The sequence below is a fragment of the Xiphias gladius genome, chromosome 20 (genome assembly GCF_016859285.1).
Source record: "Xiphias gladius isolate SHS-SW01 ecotype Sanya breed wild chromosome 20, ASM1685928v1, whole genome shotgun sequence".
Taxonomy (NCBI): Eukaryota; Metazoa; Chordata; class Actinopteri; order Istiophoriformes; family Xiphiidae; genus Xiphias; species Xiphias gladius.
The window spans coordinates 18,298,001-18,314,466 of NC_053419.1; the positions used below are offsets into that span (position 1 = coordinate 18,298,001).

The 16,466-nt window shown below is 40.5% G+C and overlaps 1 protein-coding gene across 1 annotated transcript in view; it reads right to left on the reverse strand.

Moving 5' to 3' along the window:
• The window catches only part of nup188 (nucleoporin 188), a 17,177-nt gene extending 1,125 nt beyond the window's left edge, over window positions 1–16,052 (reverse strand). Inside the window, exons 1-39 of the mRNA XM_040158086.1 lie at window positions 15,679–16,052; window positions 15,106–15,238; window positions 13,027–13,081; window positions 12,646–12,719; window positions 12,476–12,557; window positions 12,285–12,365; window positions 11,937–11,981; window positions 11,758–11,850; window positions 11,512–11,631; window positions 11,133–11,344; window positions 10,369–10,483; window positions 9,839–10,039; window positions 8,940–9,020; window positions 8,757–8,849; window positions 8,518–8,637; window positions 8,283–8,409; window positions 7,929–8,087; window positions 7,005–7,131; window positions 6,780–6,867; window positions 6,609–6,685; window positions 6,385–6,499; window positions 6,110–6,230; window positions 5,904–5,970; window positions 4,834–4,959; window positions 4,480–4,720; window positions 4,165–4,371; window positions 3,874–4,043; window positions 3,666–3,735; window positions 3,504–3,571; window positions 3,194–3,389; window positions 2,611–2,688; window positions 2,393–2,478; window positions 2,143–2,288; window positions 1,862–2,040; window positions 1,406–1,606; window positions 1,188–1,280; window positions 908–1,060; window positions 263–400; window positions 75–149 (exon numbers count right to left, since the gene is read on the reverse strand). Of these exons, the coding sequence (XP_040014020.1) occupies window positions 75–149; window positions 263–400; window positions 908–1,060; window positions 1,188–1,280; window positions 1,406–1,606; window positions 1,862–2,040; window positions 2,143–2,288; window positions 2,393–2,478; window positions 2,611–2,688; window positions 3,194–3,389; window positions 3,504–3,571; window positions 3,666–3,735; window positions 3,874–4,043; window positions 4,165–4,371; window positions 4,480–4,720; window positions 4,834–4,959; window positions 5,904–5,970; window positions 6,110–6,230; window positions 6,385–6,499; window positions 6,609–6,685; window positions 6,780–6,867; window positions 7,005–7,131; window positions 7,929–8,087; window positions 8,283–8,409; window positions 8,518–8,637; window positions 8,757–8,849; window positions 8,940–9,020; window positions 9,839–10,039; window positions 10,369–10,483; window positions 11,133–11,344; window positions 11,512–11,631; window positions 11,758–11,850; window positions 11,937–11,981; window positions 12,285–12,365; window positions 12,476–12,557; window positions 12,646–12,719; window positions 13,027–13,081; window positions 15,106–15,131 (4,506 nt within the window). The 5' untranslated portion in view covers window positions 15,132–15,238; window positions 15,679–16,052. The remainder of the gene's footprint in view (window positions 1–74; window positions 150–262; window positions 401–907; window positions 1,061–1,187; window positions 1,281–1,405; window positions 1,607–1,861; window positions 2,041–2,142; window positions 2,289–2,392; window positions 2,479–2,610; window positions 2,689–3,193; window positions 3,390–3,503; window positions 3,572–3,665; window positions 3,736–3,873; window positions 4,044–4,164; window positions 4,372–4,479; window positions 4,721–4,833; window positions 4,960–5,903; window positions 5,971–6,109; window positions 6,231–6,384; window positions 6,500–6,608; window positions 6,686–6,779; window positions 6,868–7,004; window positions 7,132–7,928; window positions 8,088–8,282; window positions 8,410–8,517; window positions 8,638–8,756; window positions 8,850–8,939; window positions 9,021–9,838; window positions 10,040–10,368; window positions 10,484–11,132; window positions 11,345–11,511; window positions 11,632–11,757; window positions 11,851–11,936; window positions 11,982–12,284; window positions 12,366–12,475; window positions 12,558–12,645; window positions 12,720–13,026; window positions 13,082–15,105; window positions 15,239–15,678) is intronic.
• Between the last annotated feature and the right edge of the window lie 414 nt (window positions 16,053–16,466).

The window sequence follows — 16,466 nt, forward strand, 5'->3', positions numbered from 1 at the left end:
GAATAAAATAAAAATGTAACGAGTGCCTGCCATCATCAAATCAAACGAGGGTAGTAAAATTCCTGGTTTCTGACCTGGAGGTAGTGATGAAGCATCTTCTTGCTGTGGAGCAGATAGGTGCAGGTCTGACACAGATAACACAGGTTTACCTGCATGGAGGAGATGGAAAGAAAAATACTGGATAACCGAATGCTGAAGTGTAACTGCACTAGTGGAGCTGCGGTGTTAACTTGGCTGATGCGGCGCTCTCCTCTGGACTTGCCTGTACGTCTCGGAGCAGTTTGGGCAGGTGAAACTGCCACTCCTTACAGAAGCTGGAGAGCTGCAGCAGGAAGCCAACTGTGTGGTCGGCCTCGTCCAAACACGCCAGGCTCTGCACTGTCCGCACAGCATTCAGACACTGAGCAGGAGAGAAAAGTAAACATAAAGCCTGGTGGTGAGAGACTAACTCATTTCCTCAACAAGAAAAACGAGAGTGGAACCCGTGCTGCATCCATCTGCTACAAGTGTTTCCTTTATTTACTTATTACATTTTTAAACTACAAATCATTACTGGTTATTGTAACTGGTTTTTCCTCAATTGTGAGCACCTTCAGTGCTTTTTCTTAAAAAAAAAAAAAATAAATAAATAAAGTTTGGCTTAGTAATGGCTTAGTTTATAGGAAATTAATTTCTTCGGCTTATTAAAAAAACCCAGATCTGTTAGTGCTTGAGTGAAAAAACAAACAAACAGAGTACTCTAATAGCAGATTAAGGTAAAAACAGCCATACACCGCAGACCCATTTATTTCTATGCCGAACCGGGCCAGACACATTTGCTTCTGGTCGCAAACTGATCCAGAGTTTTGATCTGATCGAACGTTGACGCATGAAATTCAGACGACTCTCTTGGGCTTTACAGTCATACCTGCAGTATTCGTTCTTGATGTACTCCAACAAAGTCCAGGGCTTCATTAATGAAGTTGTAGCGCAGAGTCTTGAGCAGACTCTCCATTAAAGACATGCAGAGGCGGTACACCCCCGGCCAGCAGGCGGAGTCCTGGGCCTTACGGGAGAAACTCTGCTCAGGGACATAAATATTTTATTATGTCATGTTGATGCGCAAAGTGCTATATCTGCATCATTGAGGAATCCAACGTTACAATGCAAGGCAGAGAAATGTGAAGTGATCGCTATAATTTTATTACCTGTGATGCCCCATTTGAAGAGACCTCATACACACTCAGAAGAGGGAGGCAGATCGTTTGGATGACTCCTGCTCCAGCAACAGCTGCTGCCCCCTGGAGAAAAAAACAGACACCCTCAACATTTGACATCTTAAATTAAGGTTTTCACATCCACCCCTTACATCAAATTAAGTGCAAACTTCCACAGCAGAAGAGTATGTGGTTGTGGTTGTGCTTACCTTTGGAGTGCGGGCCAGTGTAAGCAGCAGGTGGAGTGCAGCCTCAGTGAAGTAGAGGTTGTGTTTGGAGCGCAGGCTGAGCTCTACAGCGCTGAGCACTGAGGGGAGGACTGGAACCCTCCTCATCACCGAGACCCAGTGCTCACCATCCTCATCGGTGCGACACAGCTCCTTCGCCAAGTGCAGTGCTAGCACGCACACCTGACGGAAACATTGAGAGGGAAGATGGTCCGAAATTGACTTTATGATGGATTTACACTGGCTTTATGCACTCCTGGTTTAACACGGATAGGACCACAATAGATCAAATCTGAAAACAGATAAGCTTGAAAATGAAACTGTCTTTTTGACATTTCTGGACGGAGAGGTGTGGAAACAAATGAGGCTTTTAAAGTGTGAAAAACTGCAAAAAAAAAAAAAAAAACCTCTTCTGGCCATCATTCCTGCCTCACTCACCCCATCTCTCTGGTCCTTCTGTGGGCCGCGGGGAGAATCCGTCTCCATGCTGTCCTCGTCCTCCATCGTGTCTCCCATCTGGCTCATGTGGCGAGTACTGTCAATGAGCGCCAGGGCTTCGTCTTTCACGGTCTCACACACAGACAGCAACAGCTGGGGCAGCTGGGAAATATCTCCACCTGGTTGACAAAGAAGTGAATCAAGAGAAAGATCAAACTACAGACCACTGCAGCATTTGATTCAAACACAGACGACAGAAGACGCACACAAACACCTCTTACCGTTGAGTCCCTGAATCTGCAGCACAGAAATGAGTGCAGAGAAGATTTTGGCTTTGGTCCTCTCCATCATCTGATGGTCAGCTTGCAGGACACTCTCCAGGATCAGGGAGAGGGGAGACAGGATGTCAGGAGCGGTTGCTACCACACTGGAGACAGGAAGAGCCAAGTAACAGAGTTGATTAGAGATAAAAGGAGTTAGAATATGCAAAGTGTGCACTGTTGACTCCTTGTCAAATGCATGAATACACACCCTCTCCACTGTTTTAGGAGGATCAATAGTAGCGTGGCCATCATGGATCCAAGACGAAGACAGGGGACAGACATGGGTGTCGTCAGCTAAGAGACAAAAAGTTACAAAGTCATTACAAAAGTATGACAGCGATTATAAAGAAGAGAAATATAGAGGAAGTAAAAAGAGTAAAGAGAAGACATGAGTTTAAGAAAATATTTTATGCCATGAAAACTTACAGCAGCTTTAGTTCCATCCAGGACGTCCATGAAAAGCTTCAGCTTGGTCGAGTCCTCTGTTAGTTGCATCACATCGGACTGAAAACATAAAGAATACTGTCATTGCAGCAGAGTTGTATGCGGTACATCTTCAGGTTAGGTCTATCTAAAACACTAGTGAATTTGTCAGGCAACTTAAAAGGACTAGTTTGAGATTTTTGGAAATATGTTTATTTGCTCTCTTGCTGAGAGTCTGATGTCCATTAGATACGAGGCTACAGCCAGTACCCAGTTAGCTTAGCATAAAGACTGGAAACAGGGGGAAACCGCTAGCTCAGTCTCTATCCACTCTGTAAGGCAAAAGCCGCCTGACGGCACCTATGAAGCTCACTAATTAACAGTTTTTATGCTAAGCTCAACTAACCAGCTGCTGGCTGCACATTAACTGTACAGAAGCAAGGGTGGTATTGATCTTCTCATCAAACTCTTGTCATAAATGTCAATAAGCATATGTCCCAAAATGTCAAACTATTCCTTTAAGGTAGGCTTATAGTACATCAAGGCCTTAAACACTGTTAGCATGATTGAGTTTACTGTAGCATACATGGCTAGTAGAAAGAATTAGCAGCATCCGCCAGGCAGAGATCAACATCTGCGTTTCTGCGAAGTAACAGATGCCTTCCTCCTCCATCTCTGCCACGTGGCACACTAGAGACTTGACATACTGGGACCAGTACTCATATCGTCGGGCATTGGAGAATTTCTGCAGCCCATCCTTCAGCGACTGCTCTAAGGAGCCACTGCAACAACACAAACACGGTTAACATCAATTATATGAGATTAGAGCCATTGTCTGAAAAAAAAAAAAAAAAAAGGAGATAAATATGTGAAAATATTGGGGATTCTGTAATTACCTGACAACATAGTAGATCTCCAGGCCGATGATTTTCATAACAAAAGCACATGTCTCCAGAACACAAGGCTGGTGGCAAAAATTACAATTACTGAATTGACTCATGACTCATGACCCAGTCACTCATATAATCAGCATAGCATGGTAAAAACAGCAAAAATACCTCTGTGGTGTCTGAGGGTGGGGTGAGGGTTCCAAAGAGAGGAGTCGTCAAATTCTCCCAAAACCGTTCTCTGTGTTAAAAAAAGAAAAAAAAAAAAAGAAAAGCTGTAATATATTCACCAATGTCCATTTTCAGTCTTTTAAATACATCCAGCTATACATAGTTTCCAGGTCAAAGTAAGATTTTTTTTCACAGAAAATGGGCTTACTTGGTACGTAACACGGAGATGGCACTGTCTCTGCGATCCTGCCAGAGGGCAAGAAGGAAGGACAGGGCCGCCCGGTGGAGCAGCGGGGGACACCAATATTTCCCCTGCTGTTTGGAGTCAATCAGGTCCAACACCACATGAAGACAGCTCCACTCACCAAGCAGGAACTCCTGCAGGTTGAAAAAAAAAAAAAAAAAAAAAAACAGATGTTTTGAATCCAGATGTGACACTACTAGAAATAAAAACAAATATACTTCTTTTTATTAATAAATGTATCCCTGCAGTCCACACCTTTGACCCCTCGCTGCCATCTTTGACTTCCAGATTGAGGAAAAACTCAATGAGTCCGGGCTGGGTTTCTACAGCTACGGTGAGGAATTCAAGGATCATGACCTTGATCCTCATGTCTTCTGTTTTGCTCTGCAGTCGAGTGAGGAATGCATCCCGGATGGCTGCTGCGTCGCTGCCAAGGCAGGCGTAGACTGACATGGGAGCCACCTACAGATAAAATATAAGTTCATCATCCGTATTTTCCGTTGTACAAAGTCCAAAACAAACCCATTAAGTACAAATACGTGTACTGTACGCAGATATTGGAAGCCTTACTGTGGCGAGTCTTTTGAGCAGCTGGATTGCAAGGCGAGGTAGCGCTGGGTCGTGTTTGTGATAAATATACTTGGCCAGGACAACTATGAGGTTGTTGCCATGACCACCATGCTGTGTCAGGGCCTGCTCCAGAGGGGACACAACATCAGACGGCGGCTTCAGACGGATGACATTGTTTGTGACGGAGAAAGCCAGTTTGACTGTCTGGATCAGGATCTGACCGGGACCTTCAGAGCCACAGCTGCTCAACGTCAGGAAGACAAAAGGAAAAACATTACAACAAAATGATCAAGCATTAGAACACAATTAATCCAATTATGAGGCCAGTAAGTGTGAACAAAAGGGACTGTTCACCTGCTGGGCTGTGCAGCCAGGACCACATCTATTGTGTCCACTCCCACTCCCATGATATTGACGACTGCCTGTCCGGCCTCAGTGTTTGCCAGGCTGTAGATACACAGAGACTGCAGGGTGGGAGTGCTGCATCAGGGAAAGAAATGAGCATATCAGCAACTTTTAAAGTAAATTAGTAACCAAATGTTTCTCAATTAACTAACAAGGCAACTAACAGTCATTTTCGTAGTTGCTTGATCGAGAAAATATCAGAAAATACTGGAAAAAGTTCACACATTAATACGTCTGGTTTTGTCCAACCAACAGTCCAAAAGCAGGAAATACTGTATAAAGCTTATTTTCACGTAAAATAAAAACCCTAACATTTAAGATGATGGAACCAGTAAATTGTGTGTAATTTTTGTTAGGAAAAAACACTTAAACCATTAATTTTTTCTTTAAATTGATGAAGAGTAATTGTCGATCAATTAACTGATCAACTAAATTATCGTTTCAGCTCAAGAATCAATTTTTAGTGAGTGAGTGAGTGAGTGGACCTTGAGCTGAGATGTTTTGTCAAGTGCTGTATTAAAAGGCCGAGAATGAACTGTCAAGCCCCATTTTAATAAGAGAAACCCACCTTGTAACATCCATTACAGTTGTATATATAATCAATGTGAAGATTTAGAACGAATGTCAAACATTACTTTACAGCAACATTCATCACATCTGACATTCATTCTAAATAAAATGACTCTTCTACTTGTATGTAACAAGTAGTATGGGAGAATGAAAGCCAGTATTCTTTAAATAGGCTTTAATTCCCCAGTTCTGGAATAGCACGTTATGAAAATTTAGGCGGACCCAGGTTTTATTCTCAGATACAAAGCATCATCATCAAGCTGTGCAAATGACAGGATTGTTCACTTCTAAATTAGCCGTTTTCAAATGCAGGGATGTCTATGTTAATAAATTATTATTCCTACCAGTCTGTTTGTAGGACTTCTCTGCTCTAAAGAATGAATTTAAAAGAAAAAAGTACAGGTAACAGAGTTAACAAAGAAACTTGAATCCCACAGAGTTCTCCTTACCTGCCCTGGTCTTCCCCCTCTGGGCTCAGATTGAGAATGGCATGGATCAGCTCCAAAATAAGACAACCTGCAGCAACACAGAGCAGCCGGTGTTTATTTAACTTTTATTTTCATTTTCCAGTCAAGAAGAAAAGAAACAAAAAAAACAAACAAACAAAGAAAAAAATAGAAAAAACTTGCCCCCACTGTCAGAATGGTGCCCTTACCTATCCTCTCCCTGACTCCGTAGGTGTTGTAACGCCACTTATGGTATGTGGGCAGCATCTCCTTTAGCACCAGCAACACACAGGGGATTAGGCCTTTGTTCTGAGTGCTGCCAAGCTGACCCTGAAATAATCAAGAGACAGAGAAGGAAGAAAGCTAGGATGCAGCAGGACACCACATTTACACATTATAAAATAACATTCACTCTTAATTTGATGTAAAATGGCACTGTTAGGCTGCCACTTGTGTATGTAATTTGGTTAAAATGTGTTATTACTTTGACCAGGGTTGTAATGAGACGGAGGAAGGCGATGGTCACAGCATACTCCCCCCGGGGCTGTTCAATCTGGACCAGCAGGTTGCCATAGTTACCTGCCTTCATTCCCTCAGCACTTGGCGAAAAAACAAAAAAAAAATTCAATACTTCTTACCTAAAATAGAAGTCTGATATTTGCCAGGCAAATTAAACATTAAGCAGCACAAACAGAGCTTTTACTTTACCTTACACACTGAGCCATGTTGGTCAAAGGGTTGGAGGCAAAGGGGAGGAAACCAGTGTGGTGCAGACTGGACCACACCTGAAAATAAATAAAATAAGCAGATAGAAGATTCAAGAACAGTGACTTTCAATTGTAAATCCGACTTCCTTTTAAAAGTACCAAGCGTACCCACCTTCCCAGGCATCCTGGCAGCCAGAACAGAGAGGCAGTTCACACAGGAGGCAATCACGTCCACTGGAGGATTGATGACTGATGTTAACCTGACAGACGGCAAACACACAAATCACAAAACAAATCCATTATATTAATTTCTAATCAAGATGGTTTCAAATAGAAAACACAAAATAACAAATACACTGAAGAGTTTATAAGTGTCTGTGAGATAAAGTTAGTTTACCTCTGCAGCAACATGTAGATGCGTGACGTGAGAGGCAACAGACAGTCCGACACAGTCCAGTCTGTGCTTATGATCTTATGGACCAGATCCAAGATGGGCTTCACACGTACACAGTGAGCTATAACATCTGACACAAGTAAAAGCAGAGAAATAGAAACAAGTTCATAATGCTGAAACAATCGGTGCAATAATCATTTCATCAGCAAAAAACAAACACGAAACAACTGCTAGTTACGATAATCGTTTTTTTTTTTTTTTAATGTTATGGTCTTTTGGCTTTTTGTCTCTGTTTGGACTCTGATGGTAACTTTTGATGATCACTGGGAATTATTTTCATTTTATAAACAGATAATTACAACTGATAATATTCATTAGTTTCATCCCTACACAATTTACTAAATTACTTGAGTAAAGAACCATCAAAGATTGTGTAACAACTGAAAGTGATGGTGAATATTTTTGTACATTTTTCTTACTGTCCACAAATCAAAAACCAACAAAGAAAATATTCTACTGACAAGTATTGTCTGTGTATCCTGCCATAAATACTCACGAGCACATCAAATCTGCAGCTAAAATTGGCAACAAATGCACTCCTGTTTGTGTACTGTTTGCTAAAAACTACAGTACCCAGCTGTTTAAGTAAATTAATTAGCCTTTTTTTTTTTTTTTTTTTAAAAGACTGTGTATATTCATGACCCATTTTTAAAAATGTACATCTCCAGTACAAACACAGGGGCTTGGGGCTGAGATCCACAGACAGGCTTGGGAAGTCAGCAAGCATAGAGAGATGGATTAATGCATAATTGGTTTTGGTCTCTCATGGGATTTGCTGCCAGTATCAACAATGCTGAATATCACAAGCACTATCCTTTAAATAAGTGTATAATCTGCTGGTGAAAGTATGAACGACAAGTTGTGTACCTGCAGTTGAAACAACATGGAGTAGCATCTCCACCTCACAAGTGAAGAGAGTCCAGGAGCTGTAGGAGTAGTCCCAGCGCACCACATAGCCTTGGTCACCTCCAATCATCACCTGGCCCAGCACTCCCTGTGGCATCCACAGGTTAGTCTGCCCTGTGCCTGATGGTTGAGATGAGATTTTGTAGAGGAGGTGCATCAGACATGACAAACATGGAAAATAAAATAAATCTTAAATCTTCTTAAATTATCCAAAATGCAAATATTCATGAAAAATTCACCAGACCCTTGGGCACCGTAAATTTTGTATCTGTATTAAAATCTCACAGTAATAACCCAAAAAACTAACTAACTAACCGAGGGGGTAGAGGAGTTTTGGTGTTTGTCTCCTCCACAGCGTCTCATCATCCTTGGAGATGATGTCATTGGGCTTATGTTTGTAAACTTGTGTGTAGAAGGACATCTTATCCAAAAAGTTGTACACCTGTCACACATAAGTAAAGGTACACTGGTTAAACCATTTGCATAAAGGCAAAGTTGAGTGTGTGTGTGTGTGTGTGTGTGTCTATATCTGTGCACGTGTGAAATCTACCTTTTTAACCGTTGACTTGTTTGACAGAAGTGCAGTCAAAAGTTGCAACAGCGGTCCAATCTTATGAGGGAACATACCGACTGCACTGTCCAGGATCATTCCCAATCCCATGTTTGGTTTCTGGATTAAAATTTTGAGAAACACAACATATTATCAACACCTGTCTTTTATTTATTTATTTATTTTTAAATTTAATCCAATTTTATCAATGAAGAGTCTCCCCCGTGTTTTTTTCTCACCATTTCCCAAAAGACTTCAGCCAGACTGGGAGCAGAGAGGACCTCACAAGCAGCATCGATCAGGTGTGAGCACTGCGTCACCACACCATCAGTCTGTCACATTCAGTATGATGAAGGCAAGTTACCAACACAAGTCACGAATATGAATGAGAGGATATAGACGTGTAAAATCTGACTATGTACCTGTAGGCTTTCTTCTTCAAAAGAGGTGATCACGAATGAGAGGAGTCCATAGATACACATCTTTGCTGTGCTTGCCGTGCACTGGAGATGAAGAGTCAAAGAGTGACGGATTAATTTTAATGTTCAAACCAACAACACAAATACATATATGAGAATAGCATGTGTACGTTTAATTCGTGAAAGTCAGGAAAAAAAGTGATTTTGGTGCACAAAATGTGATGGTTTGGAGGTAAAATGTTTGTTTTTTTTCTCCAGAGTTCAAACCCAGCCAATTTTGGCATATTCAATATTCCTACTAAGAACTTCTCAAAACTCCCCATAATGCTTAGCATGGCTGTTGACTTTTAGAATGCAAGTATATTTTTTCAGTGCAGCGCCTTCAGTTTCCGGCTGCCCTACAAATATAAAACAAATATCGATGGGCATAATTATGAAAGTCTAATTTAGCTCAGATCTTGACTATAAAACTGATCCAAAGTACAACATGTTTCCCGTCTGCCATATGGTTTTCATTCCAGCCATCTCATTAGAGACTGATTTAGGTCTGAGGCCCCATGTGATTACATTTAACTACGTGGTAGAGAAAACCAGAAGCGCTCTGAGCCCAGAGGATAAGATTTGAGAAACACGGCTCTAAGGCTTCCAGGTAAGACCTTGTGAATGGATGCGCTACTTCCTTGACTTGTCAGCAACGGAATGTCATTTTAAAAGTTTACGTTGAGACAGGGTTCTCTAAAAATATAAAATGGTTTTAGTAGCGGGAACAACACAGTAACCATTAGAGATACCATTGTCTGTCCTTCAACTAAAAGTGACGGAATTTTTTTTTCACCCTCACTTTTTAAGAACTCTAAGTCTGCGTTCCACCTGACCCAAGTGTGTTTCTATGTTTCTCTTACATTATTCCCTGAGACTCCAAGGCCTTTCAGCATGGTTGAAAGGTACTTGAACACCCCCAGCTGCAGGGCCGTGTTGCCTATCCTCCTGATCACGGGGCTGGATTCGTCTGGTCTCAGTGTGTGTCTCAGCAGGACCCAGGCCAGCAGCACCGGCCCGTGATGAGGGATGTCACCGAATGTCAGCAGCAGCTGATCCATCTCCTGGAAGAGAAACAAAGTTTCCAGGTTCAGAAGTCTGTATGGTTTATTCTAGGTCCCTAAAACGTTTTTTTTTTTTTAGTCTGTGATCAACCTTGTGCGATTTGGATGCATGAATACTAGACCAAGGATTTAATGAGGTTATTTAGAAATATTAAGTCATTGTTTTACCCAATTCTGCAATTCAGCGCAGCTTTTACTCTAATTGAGCTGATTGTTTTGTTTTGTTTTTTTCTGGTTGCACATAAACTGTATGGTTTGGTATTATTGCTCTATGGTTATACTGCACCGTATCCATCTCTGCTGACTAATTTTAGTGATTCAAATCATACCTTGATGACGTCAGGAGCGTTGGAGAATTGATGCTGCTCTGTACAGTCTTCCAGGGCAGACTTGTGCAGAAAATCTATGTCCATTCCCTCAACCAGGATGAGAGAGCTCAGATATCTGCAGGCCAAAGAAACAGTAAAGATATTAAAGACCTCAAGAAATTGTATAATAAGCAAGATGCTAGAGTCCAACCAATTTATGGCCTGATATTAGCTTATAGCAGATAAGGTATCGGCATATATGTTGGCTGATAAATAACAAGAAAACTGCAGCACAGAATATACAAAGACATATTTGAGATATTTTATTAACAGTGATGACATCACACAGTTTATCCACCCAAAGAGCACAAACAAGTTTATTCTCTAATTGTGAAGTGTCCAATTCAGTACATAACTCGGTCACAACTCCTTAAAAGACTAATTTGATTCGTATGCAAATTATTGTTTTTGTTTTGTGTTAATGTAAAGAAGTGAATATCTGTCAATGTATCGCTATCAGATTTTTTGAACTCTCAAATATCAGTATTAGGCTGAAAACACCAGTACATGATCCGTATGGTGTCAAATATGTTTGATGACCATCATAAAGGCAGAGCATTTTGTTAGCATTAGCCAACTTAATGCACACTCTGTGTGCTCAATTTACAGTGCATCTTTAGTAAGTCAAAGTCACGAACCAAGAAAAGACATCCTATTAACACACCCTGGAGATTACTCACTTTAAACATGAGCGGCACATAAACACATACCCTCCGTGCTCTTACCCGATGCGGTCAACCAATGCATCCATGCTTTTGTCTACTAGGTGTCTGTTGGTCTGCCGCAAACCAAAGCCCTGCTCCTTGAAAATCTTTGTGAAGCTCAGCAGGTCGGATGGGCTCATCTCAAAGTAAGCGTAATACAGGAAGATGATCTCCAGCAGCAGTGACTGTTCTCTCAGGCACTGCAGGAACCATCGTGACACCTGCCTCTCCGTCTGGAAAAGAAAAAGACTATTTTACAAGCTTTGACAAACAAATGTCAGTCAGCTGGCTTCATGTCAAACAAAATACATGAATAAAACCTGATGTTTACATTAGATCTAGGTTGCAATATATAGTTCATTAACCAAATATTAACCAAACATATGAAGCAAATTATCACCATGAGGTTTCCGTGAGTTTCCCATGTTGGTGCTTCTGCTTTGAAGAGGTTCTCAAACTGTGACTGGTAGTTGCTAACCAGGTCCTTCTCCAGTTTATTGACACAGTTACAGTACTCAGCCTGGACAAACACACCCAGAGTGATGTTACAGAAGGAACAACAAACAAACTTATTGCAGCGAGAAATGCACAATTAAAGCTATGTTCTTCAGTTATCTGATGCAATCCAAATCCATCTGTTTCTCACCCTGTAAGGATGTCGCTCATCCTGAAAGTATGTCAGCAAGAGGAGGACACATCTGAGCAGACACATGCGCTCCTCATAGTAATAGTCAGCTATCTGTGAATACACACACACATGCAGTCATACTCACTGGATTAAATATGGAAGTATAACTGTAAATAGTTTCCGATCTCTGTACTGACCTTCAGCAGCAGTGCCTGGCTTTGTCGCTCATCCTTGAGAACAACCTGTGTAGAAGATTCAGTTATAAACCATCTGAATATTCTTCATAATAATATCTTTTTACAATTTTACAGTCCCTCGTGAAAAATGACAAACTTCCACTACATAAACAATTGCACTACTAAATGTCAAATACAAAACACAGATTTACGCACAAAATTTAAAAACTGGTGGATACATTTATTCACATTATCATTGTTATGTAAAAACACCTTTTAGCGGGTACTTTTTTTATTACACTGAACAAGTCGGCCAAGATTTCAGACACAGATTCCAGCAAAGCTAAATAACCAAGTGAGAAGACACACCTTCAACGAATCACGGGTTCCTCTGTAATCCTCCTGTAGGTAGCACTGTAAAAGCTGCACACTCTGCTGCTCATCAAGACCCTGTTACATTATCAAAACGTTAAATCTGAATCAAATCATCATGAAATGCATCACCAAATGAAAAGAACTTATCACATATGTTACATAAAACAGGCCTTTTTAACTCTTACCAACAGTTTACTGATCCTCAGACCAAAATCCTTTAGTGGTTGTGCAACTTTGTTCTCCTTCACTTTCCCAGCAGAGGATGAGCTAGAACAAGTAATGCTGAAAATTACCCTTTTAGTTGTTATGAAAAATAGCGTATTTTATGTAAGGATCAAATTAACTGTAACCATACCTGGGTGACTTGTAGTAACTGAGTCCTTGATGCAGTCTTTCCCAGTGTCTGTCAAGCTCTGCCTCTATCTGAACCTGTGGCCGTCAAACATTTCATTAGAGGAACAGGGAAACATCACTTGTGTTTTCAGTGGCAGTGTCATTTTCTGTATTACCGTAACAACAAAATGCTTTAAGTGTGCAAGAGATTTTAGTGCATCTGAACCCTACAAAAAAAGGTTTATTTCACTAATTACACATGCGAGAATCAAAGTACTAATGGGACCATTTGGGACCCCTCAATAAAGTCCTTCATTAATCTCTAATTTAACCTCTACACTGTTGTGCTAGCTGCATGCTCTTGCACATTCAGTACATGACAAAAGGTGGCAGGAAGACATACCGGCTCTCGCAATGCAGATCTTCCTAGTAGTATGGTCCATAATTCTCGACAGCTCCTATGAGAAGAATAGGTTTGTTTTCGAAAGCGATAATTGACATCAATGTACATAACACAGGAAGGTACTGTAGATATCAGTTAATCTGCATATGAAATACAATACAAACCAACAGGCAGATTAGGGGTGGGGAATATGATCATATATACTCTGAGACTAGGACGGCAACCGATGATTATTTCCATTATCGATTATTCTGCAGATTCGTTTTTCAATTAATCATTTAGTGCGAAGAAATGCCCATCAAAACTTCACAGAAAAAGACTTCCAAAGACTTCCAAAAATGAAGTCTTCAAATGTCTTGTTTTGATCAGCCAATAGTCCAAATCCCTAAAAATTGTTAGTTTGCAAAGATATATGAAAAAGAAAAGCAGGAAATCTTCTCATGTGAGAGGCTGGAATCAGACAACGTTAAGAATTGTTTCACTATTTTTGCTTGGAAAATGACTGAAACGATTAATCTATTTTCAAAAATAGTTGCAGATTATTTTCTGTTAATCGACTTATCATTTCAGAGCTATGTGAGACAATATAGATTTGTCATATGTCACAGATATTTCCTCTACTGTTTATACTGTGGTAGCTAGTCTTTTAATATATCTGGTAAAGTATTTAACTGAATAAGCCAAAAACAAACATACCGTATCTGTGTTCTAATCACTAACAGTTTCTCATCTTTGAAAAAATGTAATACATCACAATATACATCAATATCAGGACATAAAACTACACCGACCTCCCATGTACCAGCTGTGAAACAGTTCAGGGTTTTGACATGTTGGCAGCGGGGGTTTTTGTATCCACTGATAAAGAGAATGTCACTGCAACTTCAAAACTAATGGAAAATTAGATAACATACAGATACGTTTATTTAAGCCCTTAATAAGACTAACTGCATTTTTTTGTGTTGCTTTGCACTCATAGCTTGTAATGATCTTGGTTGCATTTAAAACAGCCTCCTTCAGTGTTACACCTCAGTTAATTTTCCTTAACATGAAAACAACCAGTTTATTTTAACGGACTGTGAAAATACAGTTTCTTTGATTATTAATAAGCTGAAGGCTGAGGTAGTTTCAGCTTTTCAGTGGTGGTTCATAGATCAATTTACAAACATATTACATTCATATAAACTAACCTCCTCTTCTTCTCAACTGAACTTTTTATTTGTCACATTATGTATCAGATTCATCTGATCTTCAAGATATGTGCGGCTCTATACATACCCACCGGACTTGCACTAGTGTAATAGTGTACTTAATTACAATGAATTATAAGTAAATTTAAAATGTATTAAAGTTGAGTTTCCCTTAACTTTCCCCCTTTACTGTCGAATCAGAGGCTAACTTCTGTGTCGTTCATTATCCCTCAGAGGTGCAGATGAACTGGGTTGCATCCCCGCTCTCCCCTGGTTCTTCCACTCAGATTTCCCTCATTATTCAGCCGCTCATTCACGCTTGGTTTATTTCTTACCTGACAAAGCTACAACGTCATACGTGCACAGCAAATACTGTCTGTCTATCTACCTACCTCTGTCTCTCTGTCCATCTATATAAATATCTATCTCTTTGTCTATATATATATCTATCTATTCATCTAAGTAACTGATCTCTCTATGCCCAGACACAAACGTTAGCTTCTCCTTTGTCACAACTAACTAGTGTCGGCTATTGCAGCTAATTTTGAGGCATTTTAAAAAATAAATTTGAGTGCTGGCTCTTCGTCTTATTGAATAACCAGTTTTAGTTTAGGAGCAAACTGCACAGTGGTGACATGCTCTTGTTGACATGCGGCTCACACACCGCGCTGCTGAAAAGCCATTCAAATGTTTAACTGGTAGCACTTGCTAAGCTAAGTCAGCGTGGTGCTAACAGCTCAAAGAAACCCACTGTCGAATATAAATGTGACTGTTGGTAGGACTTAATAAGCGCACACGTTGCATATAAATGTTTATTCACTGGCAAATACTTAAAAATAACTATTTAGACAAAGTAAACGTTAGTTAAAATTAGTTGCTATCTGCCTACCTAACGCTCATCTCCGATTCCGCCATCTTCGTTCCTGCCCTGTGATTGGTTGTTGTGCTGTGTCGTCATTGTTGTCGTAGGCACCTTCTTCTTCGTGGGGCAGCTGGCATCCTTATTGTTACTTTACCGCCATCTTCTGAAGTTAAATGATTATAAAATCATCATAATTCTTCAAATAATAATAATAATAATAATACTAATAATAATAAACTAAAGAATCAGCGTCTGCCGTTTCCTCCACGCCTATAATCCGGTGTACTTTATGTTTTCGTGTAGGCTACTATATGTGATTCATGTTTTATACTGAACAAGCTATGATGCAAATGATAAAGGTTTAGCTAAATTTTAAAAAACGTCAGACCTTCAGTAGATGCTTTTTCTTCACGACATACTACCGTAGCAATTTATTAAATGTAAAATGAACACATTGATTAATAAATAAAACACGTCTTAAGACGTATTTTTACTTTTATACCACGTGACCCGGCTGTCAAATATGGCCCCGTCCTACTGGGTGTGAGAGAAGCGACAGCTGACAAAGGAAAGAAATCTGTCATATCGCCACACACACACCTTCGTCCAGATAACACTGCTCTTATGTGGTAGGTACCCGTGTCTTTGTCGGCCTGGCTTTTGTTTCCATTTCGTGCTCTGTGGCGTGAAGCTCGCTCGCTAGTCCCTGCTGTATTTTTTTTTTTGCCGTTAGCTCGATGGTGTCCGAGGCTGCAGCATCCCTGGTTTGCAGAGGGACTAGTTTCTCACTTGAGTGCGGCCCCACGGGGCATTGTGTTAGCACAATGGATGTGACAGATGACCTGGCAATTTCTCTCCTCTTTTCAACGTGTCCGTCAGATGTGACGGCCATGTGTTGGCGCAGCTGGTTCAGCCCCGCAGCCCTCCAAGCCCCCCCACGGGGAACAAAAGGCTGCAGCTGATGTAGAGAGAGCACGTATTTCTCCCGGAGTCTTCTTCCTGTGGTCAGATAGTGTGTGTGTGTGTGTGTGGATTTCACACTGACTGGGTGAATGTTCAGTATGGCCATAGTTCAAAGCAGATAAAACCCGACCAAGGTTCACTGCTGGGATAAGCTAAGATGACTCATGGACTTAAATACAATACTCCCGGTCTGAGTCACAACTACTGGATGGTGTATTTTAGAATTTTTTTTTTAATAAATGTTTATAAATATTTTCATTGTTCTGTTTCATGCTGACTGACATTTTCCTCTTGAATCGAATCCTGACTGATTTTAATTTCTCCCTTTTTTTATTTCTTCTAGGCATCCTCAGCAAGTCAAAAGTGCCTGCCAAATGATGAAGTGCGCCAGAGAGAGGAACTGACAGAAGACGGCTTTCATTGTT